The following is a 19,476-nucleotide window of genomic DNA, read 5'->3' as shown; positions in this document are numbered from 1 at the left end:
ATAACAGCCCTGGTCCTTAAGAGTGGGCTGAATTTTCAAGCTATTGTTCAATGCCAAGGAATCAAAAACAGAGTCTCACGTGTGCTAGGCAAATGTTCTATCACTGAACTACACCCCCCATCCTTCATCTGTTTTCCCATAGGCTCACCAGCTAATAAGTTGTCTGTTCTCTACTGATAAATATGCTCAAATCAAATCCTGTTTTCCCAGTAAAAGCTCTTTATGCCCCTGGTGAATAAGCTTGTTACATGTCTCTGCCAGATACTACAAATATCTAGCTCACTGTATCAGTTCACTGGTCAAAATTAATCCACGTAAAACATTCCAAAAACCATTGGAACAAAGCCAACCAATGCAGGGTTTATTCAGAGGGTCATACCAAAACCTAAGCAAGCAATATATCCTTCAAAACTGCCACTCCTTGCCTGACAGATTAGTATCTGGCTTGCTGGGGTACAAAGAGTTCTATGGAATTCATGTGCTACATGAGCGACAGCCTTCAGAAGTATAGAAGAGTCCAGAGGGAAAAGAGAGCTCAAAGAGGGTAAAGGAGTCAAGGGCCACCCAGATGAAAGTGATTTACCTCTCCATGGTAAGACTGGCATGGAACAGTTAGCCTAGAAACCTGGGTCTGTGTATCAGGACACCCCTGAATTTGTAAAAGTTTCAACCAAGAGCCTCCATGACAGGGCTGCTGGGCTGGGGTGGAGAGTAGTTAAGTGCGCTTGTGCTTCTTCCAGAGGATCTGATCCAAGTTCAGTTACTAGCATGCACGTAGCAGCTTATAACCATCTCTAATTCCAGTTCCAGGAAACCCAACATCCTCTTCTGATTTCAGTGGGCACACATGACACATACATGGTGCACATACATATATGTAGGCAAAACATACACATAAATTTTTTTTTTTTTTTTTGGTTTTTCGAGACAGGGTTTCTCTGTGGCTTTGGAGCCTGTCCTGGAACTAGCTCTGTAGACCAGGCTGGTCTCGAACTCACAGAGATCCGCCTACCTCTGCCTCCCGAGTGCTGGGATTAAAGGCGTGCGCCACCATCGCCCGGCTTACACATAAAATTTTAAAAAAGAAAAATGTACTTCTGGGCAGGTTTCCAAGCTTACTCATTAAGAGTAATAGTTCCAGGTGAGAATGGTGGCCACTGAATCTGACAGCTGCTTCTAACATCTGAAGAACCAGGCACATATGTGGTAGTCATATATACATGTGAGCACTCAGGTCAGCCCCATCTCAATAAATAAGATACAACAAAAAAGGAAAAAACATCAAAACTAAAATAGAAGACAGGAACCCTTCCTCGTTCTTGTTTTTACATGTAGTCTCACCTTGATGATTTCTCCACTGGAGGCTATTAAATCTGTGGGAATGCTCACTCGAAATGAGCGCCCAACAACAGCCGTGCCATCAGGAATGCCAACCACAGTGGGAACAGTCTCATGGAAGTCTGAAAGCACTGAGTGCATCGATGCCTCGAGCTGGTTCTTCCAGTCCCTCACGGCCTCTGAGGGTTCACTGGGCCAGTGGGACTGAGCCATAGCCACAGAGAGTAGGAGAAGAAAAGTCCTTCCCCAGAGGGGGTGCAGTAGCCAGATGCCCACAGACATCCTCGTCCCAGGCTAGTGTTTGCTCAGGCCAACAGTCGCTAAGGAAGGAAGGAAGCGATGTGGTCCCAGGCTGGGTCCTCACCCCCTGCACACCTGCTCCATCCTAGAGCGCTCACAGCCTGAAAAAAAAAAAAAAAGAAGAAGAAGAGCAGGTTCAGTCATCAGCAATGCTGCTCCTGTCAAGACTGCACACTTCCCAAGTGTTCTGCCAAGAAGTTCTACCTGAAGGACAAGTCTCTTATTCCTGTGCTCCTCAACAACATGCAGCTGCTTTACACTGAAAATGATTGGTTTCTTAAGTGTAAAATAACACTTATTTTGAAATTTTATATAAAAACAAGATGTAAAACACCTCACTAATAATTTAAAGGGATTGTACATACTGAAACCATAGCATGCTGAATCCCAAGAAACATAGGACTTGTTTATCAAGTGCCTGTGGTCTTTCTTGCCCTCTGTTCCTAGCAGAGTCATACTAAAAATCTGTTTTCCTCTCGCCCTATAGGCTTCAGGGAGTTTAAGACTTACTTCCTCTGAGCTAGCAGTCACACAGATGATGCCTCATGGGACCTGTGGATGCTCTTAGGTAATCACAGACATGAGCAACTTCCCACTAAAGACAAAGAGCAAAACCTGCTGTTAACACCATGCTAGGGGGTGGTCTATGCGTGCTTCTGCGTGTGCATGTGTGTGTGGCACTTTTTAACCTAGGTAATGCAAACAAAGTAAATAAACTTCTTATAGAAAACAAGGAGAAACACTAAAGACAATGCAAATCCAAAGCAATTAGTTCCAATGGGGTTTCTGCTATTTTAAACATTGCTATTAATTTTCTTATTCATTACACCTTTTAACTAAAATTAAAGAGATAGAGTCCAATCCCTGCCCTCAAATGAAACAAAGTTAAGAGTCATGTCCAGTAGTCAAACATAAAGCTAGTATGTTTAAGGCTGTTAAGACAATGGACTAGAAGGGGAGACTCACAAACCAACTTCCAAGGCACTAGAATAAGCAATTATCTAAGCAAACAACCAAAGTTAAGTTCCTTCCTCAGTTCTCTATACACACAAGAGAAATTACCAAATTATAGATACAATGTAAAAGACAGGCTTTTTGATACCTTTAGAATACAGTAAACACTCCACCACTTTTAATCCCAGCACTCAGGAGGCAGAGGCAGACAGATCTCTGAATTCAAGGCCAGCCTGGTCTACAAGAGCTAGTTCTAGGGCAGCCAGGACAGTTACATAGACAACCCTGTCTTGAAAACAAACAAACAAACAAAGAATATAGTAAAACTACAAGGAAAAAAAAGACATTAGACTGTATAAAACATCTTAAAGGCAATTAACTGGGACTAGAGATGGTTCCTCCATTAAGAGCACTTGTTCTTGTAGAGGTCCTAAGTTTGGTTCCCAGCACCCACACGGTAGCTCACAACCATACATAACTTCTATTCCAGGAATCTGCCATCTTCTTCAGGCCTTCACAATGTACAGGGCATGCACACGGTGTACAAACATACATGCTGGCAAACATCATACACATCAATCTTTTTGTTTGTTTTGTTTTAAGACAGGATTTCCCTGTGTAACCTTGGCTGTCCTAGAACAGCTCTGTACTCCAGGTTGGGCTCCAACTCAGAAAGATCCACCTGCCTCTGTCTCCTGAGTGCCGGGATTAAAAGTGTGTGCCTTTCCCCACCCTCCAAATCCCCACCCCGGCTCACATTCACCTCTTTTTAAAAAGACAATAAATTGGATTTCTGGGGAAATGGAGTAGATACTGTTTTCCCCAATATTTTCCACAAAATACAATTAAGAACCCTATATGCTGATGGAGGAAGGTCATTGGTTAATTATAATAAAGAAACTGCTTGGCCTCATAGGTTAAATATAGGTGGGTGGAGTAAACAGAACAGAATGCTGGGAGGAAGAGGAAGTGAGCTCAGACTCGACAGCTCTGCTCTCTGGAGCAGAGACGCCATGCTCCCCTCTCCCGGGCAGAGGCATGCAATGAAGCAAGCTGCCAGGTCAGACATGCTGAATCTTTCCTGGTAAGACTGGTGCTACACAGTTTATTAGAAATGGGTTGATCGGGATATCAGAATTAGCCAGTAAGGGCTAGAGCTAATGGGACCAAGCAGTGTTTAAAAGAATACAATTTGTGTGTTGTTATTTCGGATAAAGCTAGGCGGTGGCGGGAGCTGGGTGGTGGAATGCAACCCGCAGCTCCTACTACAATATGCTACATATGATATAAATGAATATAAAAAGTGAACAAAGGGCAAAAACTAAGGAACTCAGAACAAGGCTCACAGAAGCGGTAGTTCCTTGAGTTTTCTTTTTGTGTTGTGTATTCTTTTTCCTAATTTGAAAAAAGGCAGCGGAACTCTTAACAGTCAGGAAGGAACTCTGGGCTTGGGACTTTTATCCTCCTTTTGCTTCCAAAGGTTGAGCACAGACTTTGCACATAGCTGGCAGGTACTTTAATGCGAAGCCACACTCCAGCCCAGCAAGGCTAGAACTACAGGCCTGGACCACCACACTCAACTCTTCTTAATTTTTATTTTTACCTTTATTCATTTTATTTTGTTTTATTTTGTTGAGACAGGATTTCTCTATGTAGCCCTGGTTAGCCCAGAATTTACACCCAGCTGATTTATGAGTGACTTGCCTACAAGTATGTGCACCACATGCATGCCCGTGTCCTTGAAGGTCAAAAGAGGACTTCAGATCCCTGGAGCTGGACTTATGGATAACTATAAGCTTCCATGTCAGAGCTAGGAAATGAACCTAGCTCCTCTGTAAGAGCTACAAGTAACCAAAATCACAAAAATAGGTAAGAGTATGTGGTGCTGACAAATCTGGATGTTAGATACTCAGGTATGTGTGACATTAGTCTGTTATCTACTGATTCCTGGCATAATACAAACTAAATCTTCAGTTGACTCCCAAGGGAGACATAAGGAGAAGAAGGAGAACAGCCACCAGTTTGAGCCCAGCAGATCAGCCAGGGCTATGCAGCAAGACTCTCTCAAAGAATGAAGCAAGGGGCAGCAAGAAATATCTCAGTGAGTAAAGTTCTATGCCAGCAAGCCTAATAACCTAAGATCAACCCCCAGATCCTCTATGGTAGGAGAGAACTGATTCCCACAGTTGTCCTGTTGTGTGCCTGAATGCACGCACACACACGTGAACACAGGGTGGGGTGGGGATTTAATTACTTAATTAAAAAACGTAGGCTGTGCATAGTGACACAGGCCTATCCCAGCACTGAGAAGGGGAGCTAGGAGGACTATAGCGTTATCTTGACTATACAGGAGTTGGAGGCCAGTTTTGTTTAATTCCTTTGAACTTTAATCTCCCATTTTCATGTGAGTATTGGGAAAACTTCGAAATGGTAATAACTAAAACCCAAATCTGAACATCTGGATCTTCTGGCCAATTTATTACACCCTATTCATCATCCTATCTCTCTGTCTACTTTCCTCCTCTGTTTCCCACTTGCCTGTCCTAACCCTGCCCCAGTTGCCGGGCTGGGGTGTGGCTCAGCAGTAAAGTTCCTGTCTAGCATGGGCAAAGCCTGTCTCAACCCTGGAAGCACCAAAGGTAAAACTCAGGACTGGGCGTGCACCTAGTGGATAAACGGGGAGGGATGAAGACTTCTTATTTTTATTTTTCCTACTTTTTTCTTTAATTTAGCTCATCTACTTTCCCATCCATTAAGTCCAGTTCATCTTTTACTTTCCTAATCTGATTCTTAATTTTAAATTCTTAGTGTATTTGAAAATAGCATTGATTACAAGTCACACCCTTCCCCACTAAAAGCATAAGCTCAGTCTACCATCTGTGCTCACATGACAACACGGGGTGTGTCTCACAGGCATGATGAAGTGCTCTGCATTTAGCAGTCAGGCAATGTCCAGGGCACAACTCCAACTACTGTGGGCTAGTTTTCCATGCTCTAGGGAGAAAAAAATTGGTTCACAACTTGGAAAAAAGTAGCCTGTATGTCTCTCTAATGCTGGTTTTCTATAAGCAAAGGTCATGCCTGCTTGCACAAGAAACCTACATATCTATATTAAGTTGTTTCCCTGGAATAATTTTTAAATGTGTGTGTGCACACATTTTTTTTTTGCTGAGACCGGGATTTCTGTATAACTTGAACTCACTTTGTAGACCAGGCTGGCCTCAAATGCATAGGACCTGTCTACCTCTGCCTCCCAAATGCCAAGATTAAAGATGTGCGCCACCAGCGTCCAGCAATTTTTTTTTAAGTATTTCTTTATTGGGGAGAAAGGATGTGTGTGCCACAACATGTATATGGAAGTCAGAAGACAACATTTTGGAGTCTCCTTTTACCACGTAGGTCCCAGGGTTCAAGATTAAACAGACTGACACCAAATACTTTTACCTATTAAACTATCTTACTAGCCATAGGGGAAAAAAAAATTTATACAAGCCTCAAATGCTCTCTTGGTCACTACAGAGATCCTATCCCTTCCTTCAGGGAAGCAAAACCCAAGATCAGTAAACATCAACCACTGTCATACAGAGCCTGGAGGCTACAATCTGTTAGGAGAAAGGGTGCAGTGTTCCTGGCAAGGCACCCCTGTTAACACCGCATATATATTTATACCTTCCATGACACCAGACTCAAGGCTACCTGAAAGAGTGTCTCAAAGGAGCTCACCGCTGTCTCTGTCTGGATGTCAGAAGCTATCAAAGTTCTGCCACTAAGGAATGAATGGTGGAAACAGGGACACAGCACAGTGTACACAAAGAAATTTGAGCTCTATGTACCTATGCTAGTGAAATCCAACTTCATAAAAATGGGTCCTCTCACCAATGGAACCAAATTGAAGACCCGGATATTAATCCACACACTTTTGAACACGGGATGTTTGACAAAGAAGCAAAAAATATCAAATGGAAAAAAGAAAGCATATTTAACAAATGGTGCTGGTATAACTGGATATCAACATGTAGAAGAATGAAAACAGATCCATTATCTATCACCATGTAGAAAACTCAAGTCCAAATGGATCAAAGACCTCAACATAAAGTCAGCTACACTGAACCTCATAGAAGAGAAAGTGGTAAGTATACTTGAACACACTGGCACAGGAGACCACTTCCTACATAGAACCCCAACAGCACAGACACTGAAAGGAACAATTAATAAATGGAACCTCCTAAAACTGTAAAGCAAAGAACACAGTCAATAAGACAAAATGACAGCCTATAGAATGGGAAAAGATCTTCACCAACCCCATATTAGACAGAGGTCTGATCTCCAAAATATATAAAGAACTCAAGAAATTGGTCATCAAAAGAACAAATAATCCAATAAAATAATGGAGTACAGACCTAAACAGAAAACTCAACAGAGGAATCTAAAATGGCTGAAGGAAATGTTCAACATCCTTAGTCATCAGAGAAATGCAAATCAAAACAACTCTGAGATTCCATCTTACACCTGTAAGAATAGCCAAGATCAAAAACACTGATGACAGCTTATGCTGGAGAGGTTGACTGGTAAAGGGAACACTCCGGCATTGCTGGTGGGAGTACAAGTTGGTACAGCCCTTTTGGATATAAGTAGGGCAATTTCTCAGAAAATTAGGAAACAACCTTCCTCAAAACCCAGCATACATCTTTTGGGTATATATCCAAAGGATGCTCAACCATGCCACAAGGACATGTGGCTCAACTACGTTCATAGCAGCCTTGTTTGTCATAGCCAGAACCTGGAAACAACCTAAATGCCCCTCAACCAAAGGATGGATAAGGAAAATGTGGTACATTTGCACAATGGAGAACTACACAGCAGAAAAAAATGACGTCATCTTGAAATTTGCAGGAAAATGGATGGAGCTAGAAAACATCATTTTGAGTGAGGTAACCCAGACCCAGAAAGACAATTAACATATGTACTCACTCATAGGTGGTTTTTAAACATAAAGCAAAGAAAACCAGCCCACAAATCACAATCCCAGAAAACCTAGATAACAATGAGGACCCTAAGAGACATATATGGATCTAATCTACATGGGAAGTAGAAAAAGACAACATCTCTTGAGTAAATTGGGAGCATGGGGACCTTAGGAGAGGGTTGAAGGGGAGGGGACATGCAGGGCAAGGAGCAGAGAAAAATGTAGAGCTCAAAAAAAAAAATCATAAAACACACACACACGTACATACACACACACACACACACACAACTATATAAATAAAAAAATAATGGGTCCTCTCAGAGCCTTGACAAAAGGCCCTGGCTCTCTGAACACATGTCAACCAGCCATGGTACACAGGGGAAAAGACAAGTTTCCATGGCAGCAGCCTTAGACACTCCCCACCCGGAAACCAAAGAAACTTTAAAGATATTAGAAGAACTGGAAAAGCCAGATATGGGTGGCAAAGGCCTAAAATCCCAGCAGTGAAGAAGCTGAGACATGAGGATTTCAAATCTGAGGCCAGCTTGTACAACTTGCAAACGCAAGGCCAGCAAGGTTACAACAGGGAAACTTTGCACTCAAAATGCTAAAGAAAGAAAGAAAATGTGTTGGAGGTTTGGGTGGGTGGTAGACACCTGAATTCCACTACTCACAAGGCCAGATTGAGCTACAAAAGTGTTGGTCCCTACAGAACCTGGAGAAGACAAAGCCTTCTGTGACAGCAGTGTGGGAGCAGCCACACAAGCTGCTCACAACTGCCCTAAGAGCTGCAGTGACTGGGAAAAGCCCTAGCAATCAAGATACTCATCCCACCCCACTGCTGGGCCTGGCATACATCCAGCATCTAACAGCACAATGAGGCAACAATTCCACTTGAGGTAGAAGACTATGTGTAGAGGAGACTTCCTCCAAGCTCTTGGGAAGTGAGTCTCAAAATGATGAAAAAACAACCTAGAGAAATCTAGCAGACACCTTTAATCCAAAGACGGGAGTCTCAAATGGGCAGAAGTGATTTTCAGAAGTATCTACAAGATAACCCAAAATATCAAAAAATTACCTTGAAAGTAGATATTATACATCAGTTGTTAAGGATACATGGGGAATAAAATCACTATATAGTAGTTAGCAAGGACACCAGTCAGCTGAAAGAAGTGGAGGGTCCTTCTGGTACTTCCTATCACTGATACAGAGCCCTATTTAGATGGGACTGAAGCATGTCACCTGATGGGAGGGAGAGGTAGATAGATGCCAGCCAGTGAGGCACCAAGACCTCAGGACCCTACTCTAACTCTGTCCAGATAGCTTTAAGGGCCTGAGAAGTAGGAAGCCTTACGCCAACAGAATCCAGGCCCTGGAAAAAAGGCTCTCTAGCTACTCTGCTGCCTCCACATGTGTAATGAATGTCCTGTGCTTACAGGAGCCCAGTGGGAATGCTTCCCACTCAAGTAAGTTCACTAAGTAAACTCACATATGGCATATTCAGCTCACAATAATCCAATCTGTTAATAAAACTTCTATCTACTTTAATCTAAAGACTCTTAAAAGAACAGTTATTAATTTTTACTTTCTAAAAATAAAGAAGTTGTGAGATTCAACTCATTATTAACCAAATGAAATGTGGCAAAGGCAGCCAATTCTGTCAACTCCCAGGAGCTCAACAGGTATGCTACCTTAAAACAGTACTTAAGCTGTTAGACTGTTACTATCACTCTTGTAATTAAAATGAGATTTTCTTTTTAGAACACATTTAAAAGAATGAATCCCAGTGCCTTTAATTCCAGCACTCGGGAGGCAGAGGCAGGTGGATCTCTGTGAGTTCAAAGCCAGTCTGGTCTACAAAGTGAGTTCCAGGACAGCCAGAGCAGGCACACACAGAGAGAGATCCTGTCTTGAAAAGACTTTTTTGGTCCACATACTCAGAAGGTAAAATCCAGTACTGTGAGTTCAACATTAACACAACAACCTCTGAAAAGTTAATCAGTTTAAAGCAGTTCAGCCTAAAGAACTTGTGGTATCTGAACACAATACAAAGCAATAGTGTGAAATTATTTATTTGGACTCCCCATGTGAAAAAGACAGGCGGATTCTCAGCTCCCATTTTAGGAAGGCCTTCAGTACGCTGTGACATTAGATAAAGGAGGTCATTTGTAGACTTTAGTCTCACCTTAGAACTACTCTTGGCTCAGGAAGCTGATGGGGTTTCTTTGCCATGGGGAGCTGGAGTGATTGTGATAAGAGAAGATTACAAGCAATAGGAACATCCAGATCCAATCAATCAGAAGCAGCCATGGTCACATAAACAGAGACTAAAAGGTAAAATATGTGGGAGAGAAAATTGCTACCTCTAAGCAGTAAGTACCACATCTATCTTGTCTATCAACAGGGAAAGCTGCTTTAAAAGCTCCTGTCACTTAGAGAATTTCTTATAAATCCTCACTATCGCAGGTACCAAAGAAACCTACAGTGGGCAGTGGTTTCTGCTGATGGTGGCTTGTTTTCTTTCCAGTATCATAGAAAGAAAGCAAAGATCCCAACCTGTATATAAATACACACAGGTACAAACGTGTCTTAAAGGGAGAAAAATACTGTTCGAAGTCCAAAACTAAACAGATATGCTTTACTAGACCACGGTCTGTAATCCAAGCTGATCTTTAACACCCTGTGTGAGAGGCTTACTGAACACTCCATATGCTCTGGTTAAATATTACTCACTACTAACTGGCAACACTTAAAAACTGTTCACATGGTGAATTTTATGGCATGTATTTTTGTTCTTTCTTTCCTGTTTTGTTGCTTGGGAGCCACAGTATCATGTCCAGGCTGACCTTAAACTATCTAGTAGGTGCTGGCCTTGAACTCCTGATTCTCCTGCCCCCACAGCATGTACAACTATGCCTGGTTTCTTCTTTCTTCTTTCTTCCTCCTCCTCCTCCTTTTTTTGACAATTAAGATTTGTTTTTTTGTAGGATTAACATTTGGGATTATAGCCATACCTGCAATCCCAACATTTAAGAGGTTAAAGCAGGGAACCTACTAAAAACTGAAGCCTAGCCTCAGCTATAGAGTGAGATCCTATCTCTAGAATAAATGTTTTGTTGTTGTTTTGTTTTAGAGCCGGGCCTATAGTCCTAGTTACTCAAGAAGCTGAGACAGATGGAATACAAGGTCAAGGCCTGCCAGGGCAGCTTAGTAAGACTCAACTTCAGGATTATTAATAAATAAAATGTAAAAGACTGGGAATATAACTCAGTGGTAGAACATTTGTCTAGCTAAGTCTAATTGTCCATTTGGCTGAAGCAGGCAGAGCAGTAGGTGTAGTGGAGGTGGGTGGCCAGACTTGTATACGTAAGTGGGAATGAACCTTCAAACTCATGTGACATCTAAGAATCCAATTAAAGCAAACTACAATTATCTTAAGACAACACAACAATTAACACTTCAGCACACATTTGCTGACTACTTACCCTGTAGGACAGGTACAAGGCTTCAATTACTGAGCAGTCTTACTAAATTTCATACACTATTCAATTAAGATTTTATATGCATTACCAAATCACAAAACATAAGTGGTAACCCATTTAACTAGGTAATCACAAGCCACATAACAATGTTCTAGAGAACGTCTATGATGGTGGCGATATAAAATTATAGTGAAGCTGAAAATTTCCTAAAGCCTAACCACAATACAAGGCACTATTTGAATGTTTGTGGTGACACTGGTATAAAACCTATGGGACTGTTAATCAAATAGCAGCAGAGCACAGACAATTATGTACAGTACAGAATGTTTTTCTTTTCTAGTACAGTATATCTAATAGTAATAACTTACTAGCTTATGCATTTACTATACTTTAATATGAAGAACTGACTCCTACTTACGAATAAGGAAAACTGAAGTGGGGTACAGCTCTTAGGTAGAGTATTTGCTTAGCTTGTACAAGTCAAAGGTTCAAAGACCTACTTGGAAGGGGGGAAGTTAACTGTGAAACAAAGCAGCCCTGTTGGAGACCCTTCAGGAAGCAGCCTGATAGGAAAAACAAAAAACAAAACTATATGTAAATGTATCACCTAGGTTTCCATATGACATTCGTATAACAGAACTGTCTATCACATTCTCAGTCTATACCCTCACCATGAAACAATGCATGATCATACTTTTCTAAGTAGGTGCTTACTGGAAACTAAAAGTTGCTTTCTAGCTTTCCAAACTCCACCCAATTATAATAACCCCCACCTCAACTCAATACAGAGTAGCACTATCCAGAGAGCGAGATCACCAATGTCTGTTGAGAGTCAAGGTTGAAGATGAGACTGCCCTGAGAAAAAAAGAAGAAAGAGGAGGTCCAATGCAAAAGTGTGGCCACGTTGATTCTAATGTTGCTCTCTCCCCAACAGTACACACGCCAGGTGGGGAACTTAGCAGATGTCTGCAAAGGGAAAGGGCTTCCCTTCCATTCCATTCCCCAAATGATCTACTATGAAGAAAGGCAATGACCATTGACTTCACTTTCAAGTTAAAAGCTAAGCTTCCTGGGTTGTTTGGTTGTTTCTCCCATTGTAATACAAACTAAAGGCCATTACTCTAAATGAATACTAACCTGGCTTCAATGAACTGAATTTAGAAAACTGTTCTGGTTTCTGACCTAACTGACTAATCACTAATCACACAGACCTGAGAAAATAAAATGTCAGCATGGCCATCACTCCCAAATCACTGCCCCATTCTTCCTCCACATACCAACACATACTCCCACAGATCATTAGCTGCAATTTTTGACCCTGCCAGTAGTCCTGATACAGGCTTGGACCTCAGAAGGGCAATGCCTCAGCATCAAAAAGGATGTCACAGACTCTGTGACTGAGAGTTCATGGACACCTGCTCTAAGATGCCACAGTACCAACTGTTTAAACAAATACTTCAACCATGAATGTGACAACTGCTTGAGCTACCTTCTTTTTTGAACATTCTTAAAGTGTGACAATCATAAACATTTTTTTCATTCCAGAAACAGTCAGATCAACAATCTTGTTTATAAACCGAGCAAATAAAACTAGCATCCACTGTCTTTGCCCAGGGAATTTCCTGCTAGAATTCCTCCCCACCCACAGACAGTCTGATTTAACTGCTAGAATTCCTCCCCACCACAGACAGTCTGATTTAACTGCTAGAATCCCTCCCCACCACAGACAGTCTGATTTAACTGCTAGAATCCCTCCCCACCACAGACAGTCTGATTTAACTGCTAGAATCCCTCCCCACAACAGACAGTCTGATTTAACTGCTAGAATTCCTCCCCACAACAGACAGTCTGATTTAACTGCTAGAATCCCTCCCCACCACAGACAGACAGTCTGATTTAACTGCTAGAATCCCTCCCCACCACAGACAGTCTGATTTAACTGCTAGAATCCCTCCCCACCACAGACAGTCTGATTTAACTGCTAGAACTCCTCCCCACCACAGACAGTCTGATTTAACTGCTAGAACTCCTCCCCACCACAGTCTGATTTAACTGCTAGAATCCCTCCCCACCACAGACAGTCTGATTTAACTGCTAGAATCCCTCCCCACCACAGTCTGATTTAACTGCTAGAATTCCTCCCCACCACAGACAGTCTGATTTAACTGCTAGAATCCCTCCCCACCACAGACAGTCTGATTTAACTGCTAGAATCCCTCCCCACCACAGACAGTCTGATTTAACTGCTAGAACTCCTCCCCACCACAGACAGTCTGATTTAACTGCTAGAATCCCTCCCCACCACAGACAGTCTGATTTAACTGCTAGAACTCCTCCCCACCACAGACAGTCTGATTTAACTGCTAGAATTCCTCCCCACCACAGACAGTCTGATTTAACTGCTAGAACTCCTCCCCACCACAGACAGTCTGATTTAACTGCTAGAATCCCTCCCCACCACAGACAGTCTGATTTAACTGCTAGAATTCCTCCCCACCACAGACAGTCTGATTTAACTGCTAGAACTCCTCCCCACCACAGACAGTCTGATTTAACTGCTAGAATCCCTCCCCACCACAGACAGTCTGATTTAACTGCTAGAATTCCTCCCCACCACAGACAGTCTGATTTAACTGCTAGAACTCCTCCCCACCACAGACAGTTTGATTTAACTGCTAGAATCCCTCCCCACCACAGACAGTCTGATTTAACTGCTAGAATTCCTCCCCACCACAGACAGTCTGATTTAACTGCTAGAACTCCTCCCCACCACAGACAGTCTGATTTAACTGCTAGAACTCCTCCCCACCACAGACAGTCTGATTTAACTGCTAGAATTCCTCCCCACCACAGTCTGATTTAACTGCTAGAACTCCTCCCCACCACAGACAGTCTGATTTAACTGCTAGAATTCCTCCCCACCACAGACAGTCTGATTTAACTGCTAGAATTCCTCCCCACCACAGACAGTCTGATTTAACTGCTAGAACTCCTCCCCACCACAGACAGTCTGATTTAACTGCTAGAATCCCTCCCCACCACAGACAGTCTGATTTAACTGCTAGAATTCCTCCCCACCACAGACAGTCTGATTTAACTGCTAGAACTCCTCCCCACCACAGACAGTCTGATTTAACTGCTAGAATCCCTCCCCACCACAGACAGTCTGATTTAACTGCTAGAATCCCTCCCCACCACAGACAGTCTGATTTAACTGCTAGAATCCCTCCCCACCACAGACAGTCTGATTTAACTGCTAGAATCCCTCCCCACCACAGACAGTCTGATTTAACTGCTAGAATCCCTCCCCACCACAGACAGTCTGATTTAACTGCTAGAACTCCTCCCCACCACAGACAGTCTGATTTAACTGCTAGAACTCCTCCCCACCACAGACAGTCTGATTTAACTGCTAGCATTCCTCCCCACCACAGACAGTCTGATTTAACTGCTAGAATTCCTCCCCACCACAGACAGTCTGATTTAACTGCTAGAATTCCTCCCCACCACAGACAGTCTGATTTAACTGCTAGAATTCCTCCCCACCACAGACAGTCTGATTTAACTGCTAGAACTCCTCCCCACCACAGACAGTCTGATTTAACTGCTAGAATTCCTCCCCACCACAGACAGTCTGATTTAACTGCTAGAATTCCTCCCCACCACAGACAGTCTGATTTAACTGCTAGAATTCCTCCCCACCACAGACAGTCTGATTTAACTGCTAGAATTCCTCCCCACCACAGACAGTCTGATTTAACTGCTAGAATTCCTCCCCACCACAGACAGTCTGATTTAACTGCTAGAACTCCTCCCCACCACAGACAGTCTGATTTAACTGCTAGAATCCCTCCCCACCACAGACAGTCTGATTTAACTGCTAGAATCCCTCCCCACCACAGACAGTCTGATTTAACTGCTAGAATCCCTCCCCACCACAGACAGTCTGATTTAACTGCTAGAATTCCTCCCCACCACAGACAGTCTGATTTAACTGCTAGAATTCCTCCCCACCACAGACAGTCTGATTTAACTGCTAGAACTCCTCCCCACCACAGACAGTCTGATTTAACTGCTAGAATCCCTCCCCACCACAGACAGTCTGATTTAACTGCTAGAATCCCTCCCCACCACAGACAGTCTGATTTAACTGCTAGAATCCCTCCCCACCACAGACAGTCTGATTTAACTGCTAGAATCCCTCCCCACCACAGACAGTCTGATTTAACTGCTAGAATCCCTCCCCACCACAGACAGTCTGATTTAACTGCTAGAACTCCTCCCCACCACAGACAGTCTGATTTAACTGCTAGAACTCCTCCCCACCACAGACAGTCTGATTTAACTGCTAGAATCCCTCCCCACCACAGACAGTCTGATTTAACTGCTAGAATCCCTCCCCACCACAGACAGTCTGATTTAACTGCTAGAATCCCTCCCCACCACAGACAGTCTGATTTAACTGCTAGAATCCCTCCCCACCACAGACAGTCTGATTTAACTGCTAGAATCCCTCCCCACCACAGACAGTCTGATTTAACTGCTAGAATCCCTCCCCACCACAGACAGTCTGATTTAACTGCTAGCATTCCTCCCCACCACAGACAGTCTGATTTAACTGCTAGAACTCCTCCCCACCACAGACAGTCTGATTTAACTGCTAGAATCCCTCCCCACCACAGACAGTCTGATTTAACTGCTAGAATCCCTCCCCACCACAGACAGTCTGATTTAACTGCTAGAATCCCTCCCCACCACAGACAGTCTGATTTAACTGCTAGCATTCCTCCCCACCACAGACAGTCTGATTTAACTGCTAGCATTCCTCCCCACCACAGACAGTCTGATTTAACTGCTAGCACTCCTCCCCACCACAGACAGTCTGATTTAACTGCTAGCATTCCTCCCCACCACAGACAGTCTGATTTAACTGCTAGCATTCCTCCCCACCACAGACAGTCTGATTTAACTGCTAGCACTCCTCCCCACCACAGACAGTCTGATTTAACTGCTAGCACTCCTCCCCACCACAGACAGTCTGATTTAACTGCTAGAATTCCTCCCCACCACAGACAGTCTGATTTAACTGCTAGAATTCCTCCCCACCACAGACAGTCTGATTTAACTGCTAGAACTCCTCCCCACCACAGACAGTCTGATTTAACTGCTAGCACTCCTCCCCACCACAGACAGTCTGATTTAACTGCTAGAATTCCTCCCCACCACAGACAGTCTGATTTAACTGCTAGAACTCCTCCCCACCACAGACAGTCTGATTTAACTGCTAGAATCCCTCCCCACCACAGACAGTCTGATTTAACTGCTAGAATCCCTCCCCACGACAGACAGTCTGATTTAACTGCTAGCACTCCTCCCCACCACAGACAGTCTGATTTAACTGCTAGCACTCCTCCCCACCACAGACAGTCTGATTTAACTGCTAGAATTCCTCCCCACCACAGACAGTCTGATTTAACTGCTAGAATTCCTCCCCACCACAGACAGTCTGATTTAACTGCTAGAACTCCTCCCCACCACAGACAGTCTGATTTAACTGCTAGAATTCCTCCCCACCACAGACAGTCTGATTTAACTGCTAGCATTCCTCCCCACCACAGACAGTCTGATTTAACTGCTAGCATTCCTCCCCACCACAGACAGTCTGATTTAACTGCTAGAATTCCTCCCCACCACAGACAGTCTGATTTAACTGCTAGCATTCCTCCCCACCACAGACAGTCTGATTTAACTGCTAGCATTCCTCCCCACCACAGACAGTCTGATTTAACTGCTAGAACTCCTCCCCACCACAGACAGTCTGATTTAACTGCTAGAATTCCTCCCCACCACAGACAGTCTGATTTAACTGCTAGAACTCCTCCCCACCACAGACAGTCTGATTTAACTGCTAGAATCCCTCCCCACCACAGACAGTCTGATTTAACTGCTAGAATTCCTCCCCACCACAGACAGTCTGATTTAACTGCTAGAATTCCTCCCGACCACAGATAGTCTGATTTAACTGCTAGAATTCCTCCCCACCACAGACAGTCTGATTTAACTGCTAGAACTCCTCCCCACCACAGACAGTCTGATTTAACTGCTAGAATCCCTCCCCACCACAGACAGTCTGATTTAACTGCTAGAATCCCTCCCCACCACAGACAGTCTGATTTAACTGCTAGAATTCCTCCCCACCACAGACAGTCTGATTTAACTGCTAGAATTCCTCCCCACCACAGACAGTCTGATTTAACTGCTAGAACTCCTCCCCACCACAGACAGTCTGATTTAACTGCTAGAATCCCTCCCCACCACAGACAGTCTGATTTAACTGCTAGAATCCCTCCCCACCACAGACAGTCTGATTTAACTGCTAGAATTCCTCCCCACCACAGTCTGATTTAACTGCTAGAATCCCTCCCCACCACAGACAGTCTGATTTAACTGCTAGAATTCCTCCCCACCACAGACAGTCTGATTTAACTGCTAGAACTCCTCCCCACCACAGACAGTCTGATTTAACTGCTAGAATTCCTCCCCACCACAGACAGTCTGATTTAACTGCTAGAACTCCTCCCCACCACAGACAGTCTGATTTAACTGCTAGAATCCCTCCCCACCACAGACAGTCTGATTTAACTGCTAGAATTCCTCCCCACCACAGACAGTCTGATTTAACTGCTAGAATTCCTCCCCACCACAGACAGTCTGATTTAACTGCTAGAACTCCTCCCCACCACAGACAGTCTGATTTAACTGCTAGAACTCCTCCCCACCACAGACAGTCTGATTTAACTGCTAGCATTCCTCCCCACCACAGACAGTCTGATTTAACTGCTAGCATTCCTCCCCACCACAGACAGTCTGATTTAACTGCTAGAATTCCTCCCCACCACAGACAGTCTGATTTAACTGGCTTTTACTTGCTTCAGTCTCATCACGGCTGCAATTTCTGAATAAGCACTAACTTTTCTATATTAGGTTCATACTTCCAAAAGGCAAAACAAAACAGCCAAAAACAGATCCCTGTTTTGCAAAACTCTGTCACTATGGCTAGATGTTGAAATGGTAGACAGGCCAATGCCAAAAAGGAGGACATCTGGCCTCAAAGTCAGGCTAGCCTAGAAAAGTACCGAACAGCACAGCTTCTAGTAAACTGTAGAAGGCAAAGATTCCCAGGTCAGGTCCTGCCAGCTCTCAAACTGGTATGTCTTCCTCAGTAGAAGATGCTGTGTAGCTTATTAGGAGCCAACAATAGCACAGACCTACAGAAGTGTTCAGTGTAGGTACTTCTATACCAAGCAAGATCCACAGGCTGTTATGGCTTGAACCTAAAACATCCCCCAAAGGCTCACTGTGTCAGATGTCTGGTTGTCAGCTGATGGGTATAAGGAAATGATTAGATCAGGAGGGCTCAGACCTGATAAAAAATTCATACCCTGATGGTATGACTGGGAGGCAGTACAAACAAGGAGGCAGGCCTGTTTATAGAGGGTATGCTCTGAATGGATAGGTCACATTCCTGGTCTTCTACAGTACTCTGCTGCTGCTCTTTCCCTACAGTAATTTTCCAGCCTCCTATCCAAGGAAACACGGACGGAGACTTCTAAAGGTGTGAGTCAACTCCTTTTCGCTGTTTTCAAGCATTTGTCACAGCAACACAAGTCTGACTAACGTGAACATCCAACTGCTTCCCTCTTTAAAGTTCTGTTTTGTTATTTGGTTTTGCGGGGTTTTTTGGGGGGAGAGGATGCTTCGAGACAGGGTTTCTCTGTGTGACCTTGCTATCCTGGAATTTATACTATAGACCAGACTGGCCTTGAACTCAGATCTGCCTTGCCTCTGTTTCTGGAGTGCCAGGATTAAAGTACCACTACCTGATAGCCTTCTTAAAGTTCTAAAAGACCTCTAGCTGCTGTTGGCCACACTATATTTACACCCAGGTTAACATTAAAATAATATATAAAATAAATAAAATTTAAAAATCACTGAAGGCAGTCCTAGCATAAAGGAGAAAATTCTGTACTTTAGTAATTAAAAACCTAATCATGCACTTTAGAATTCAAAAATTAAAAACTCAAGGCAACAACAGCTGGATGGTGGTGGCACATACCTTTATCAGCACTTGGGAGGCAGAGGCAGACAGATCTCTGTGAGTTTGAGGCCAGCCTGGTCCACAGAGCAAGTACCTGGACAGGCTCCAAAAACTAGAGAAACCCTGACAAAAGAAAAAAAAAAAAAAAAAGATCAATGCAACAATGTACACCTTTAATCTCAGCACTGAGCTCCAGAGATAAAGAAAGATGAATCTCTAAATTTGAGGCCCACTAGGTCCACACAGTGAATTTCACCAGGTCAGCCAGGGCTACACAGTGAGACTGCCTCAAAACAAAGTAACAACAAAGTCACTTCAAAAACGCTAAAGGAGGGGGC

General features: G+C 43.5%; 1 protein-coding gene across 7 annotated transcripts in view; it reads right to left on the bottom strand.

Annotated features, from left to right (window-relative positions):
* The window catches only part of Dag1 (dystroglycan 1), a 73,118-nt gene that overhangs the window by 17,894 nt on the left and 35,748 nt on the right, over window positions 1-19,476 (bottom strand). For 5 of the 7 annotated variants that reach the window (XM_041676843.1, XM_041676840.1, XM_041676839.1 and 2 more), the window contains exon 3: window positions 1,342-1,739. In XM_041676843.1, the coding sequence (XP_041532777.1) occupies window positions 1,342-1,620 (279 nt within the window). In that variant the 5' untranslated portion in view covers window positions 1,621-1,739. Of the gene's footprint in view, window positions 1-1,341; window positions 1,740-2,148; window positions 2,234-19,476 lie in introns of all 7 variants that reach the window. The other 2 variants (XM_041676846.1, XM_041676842.1) reach the window with 1 other exon arrangement.

The sequence above is a fragment of the Microtus oregoni genome, unplaced genomic scaffold, assembly GCF_018167655.1.
Source record: "Microtus oregoni isolate MIOR12 unplaced genomic scaffold, Mior012 000028F_ref0000031, whole genome shotgun sequence".
Taxonomy (NCBI): Eukaryota; Metazoa; Chordata; class Mammalia; order Rodentia; family Cricetidae; genus Microtus; species Microtus oregoni.
Note: the sequence above shows the minus strand (reverse complement) of the source record. Positions and strands in the feature narration are given on the sequence as shown.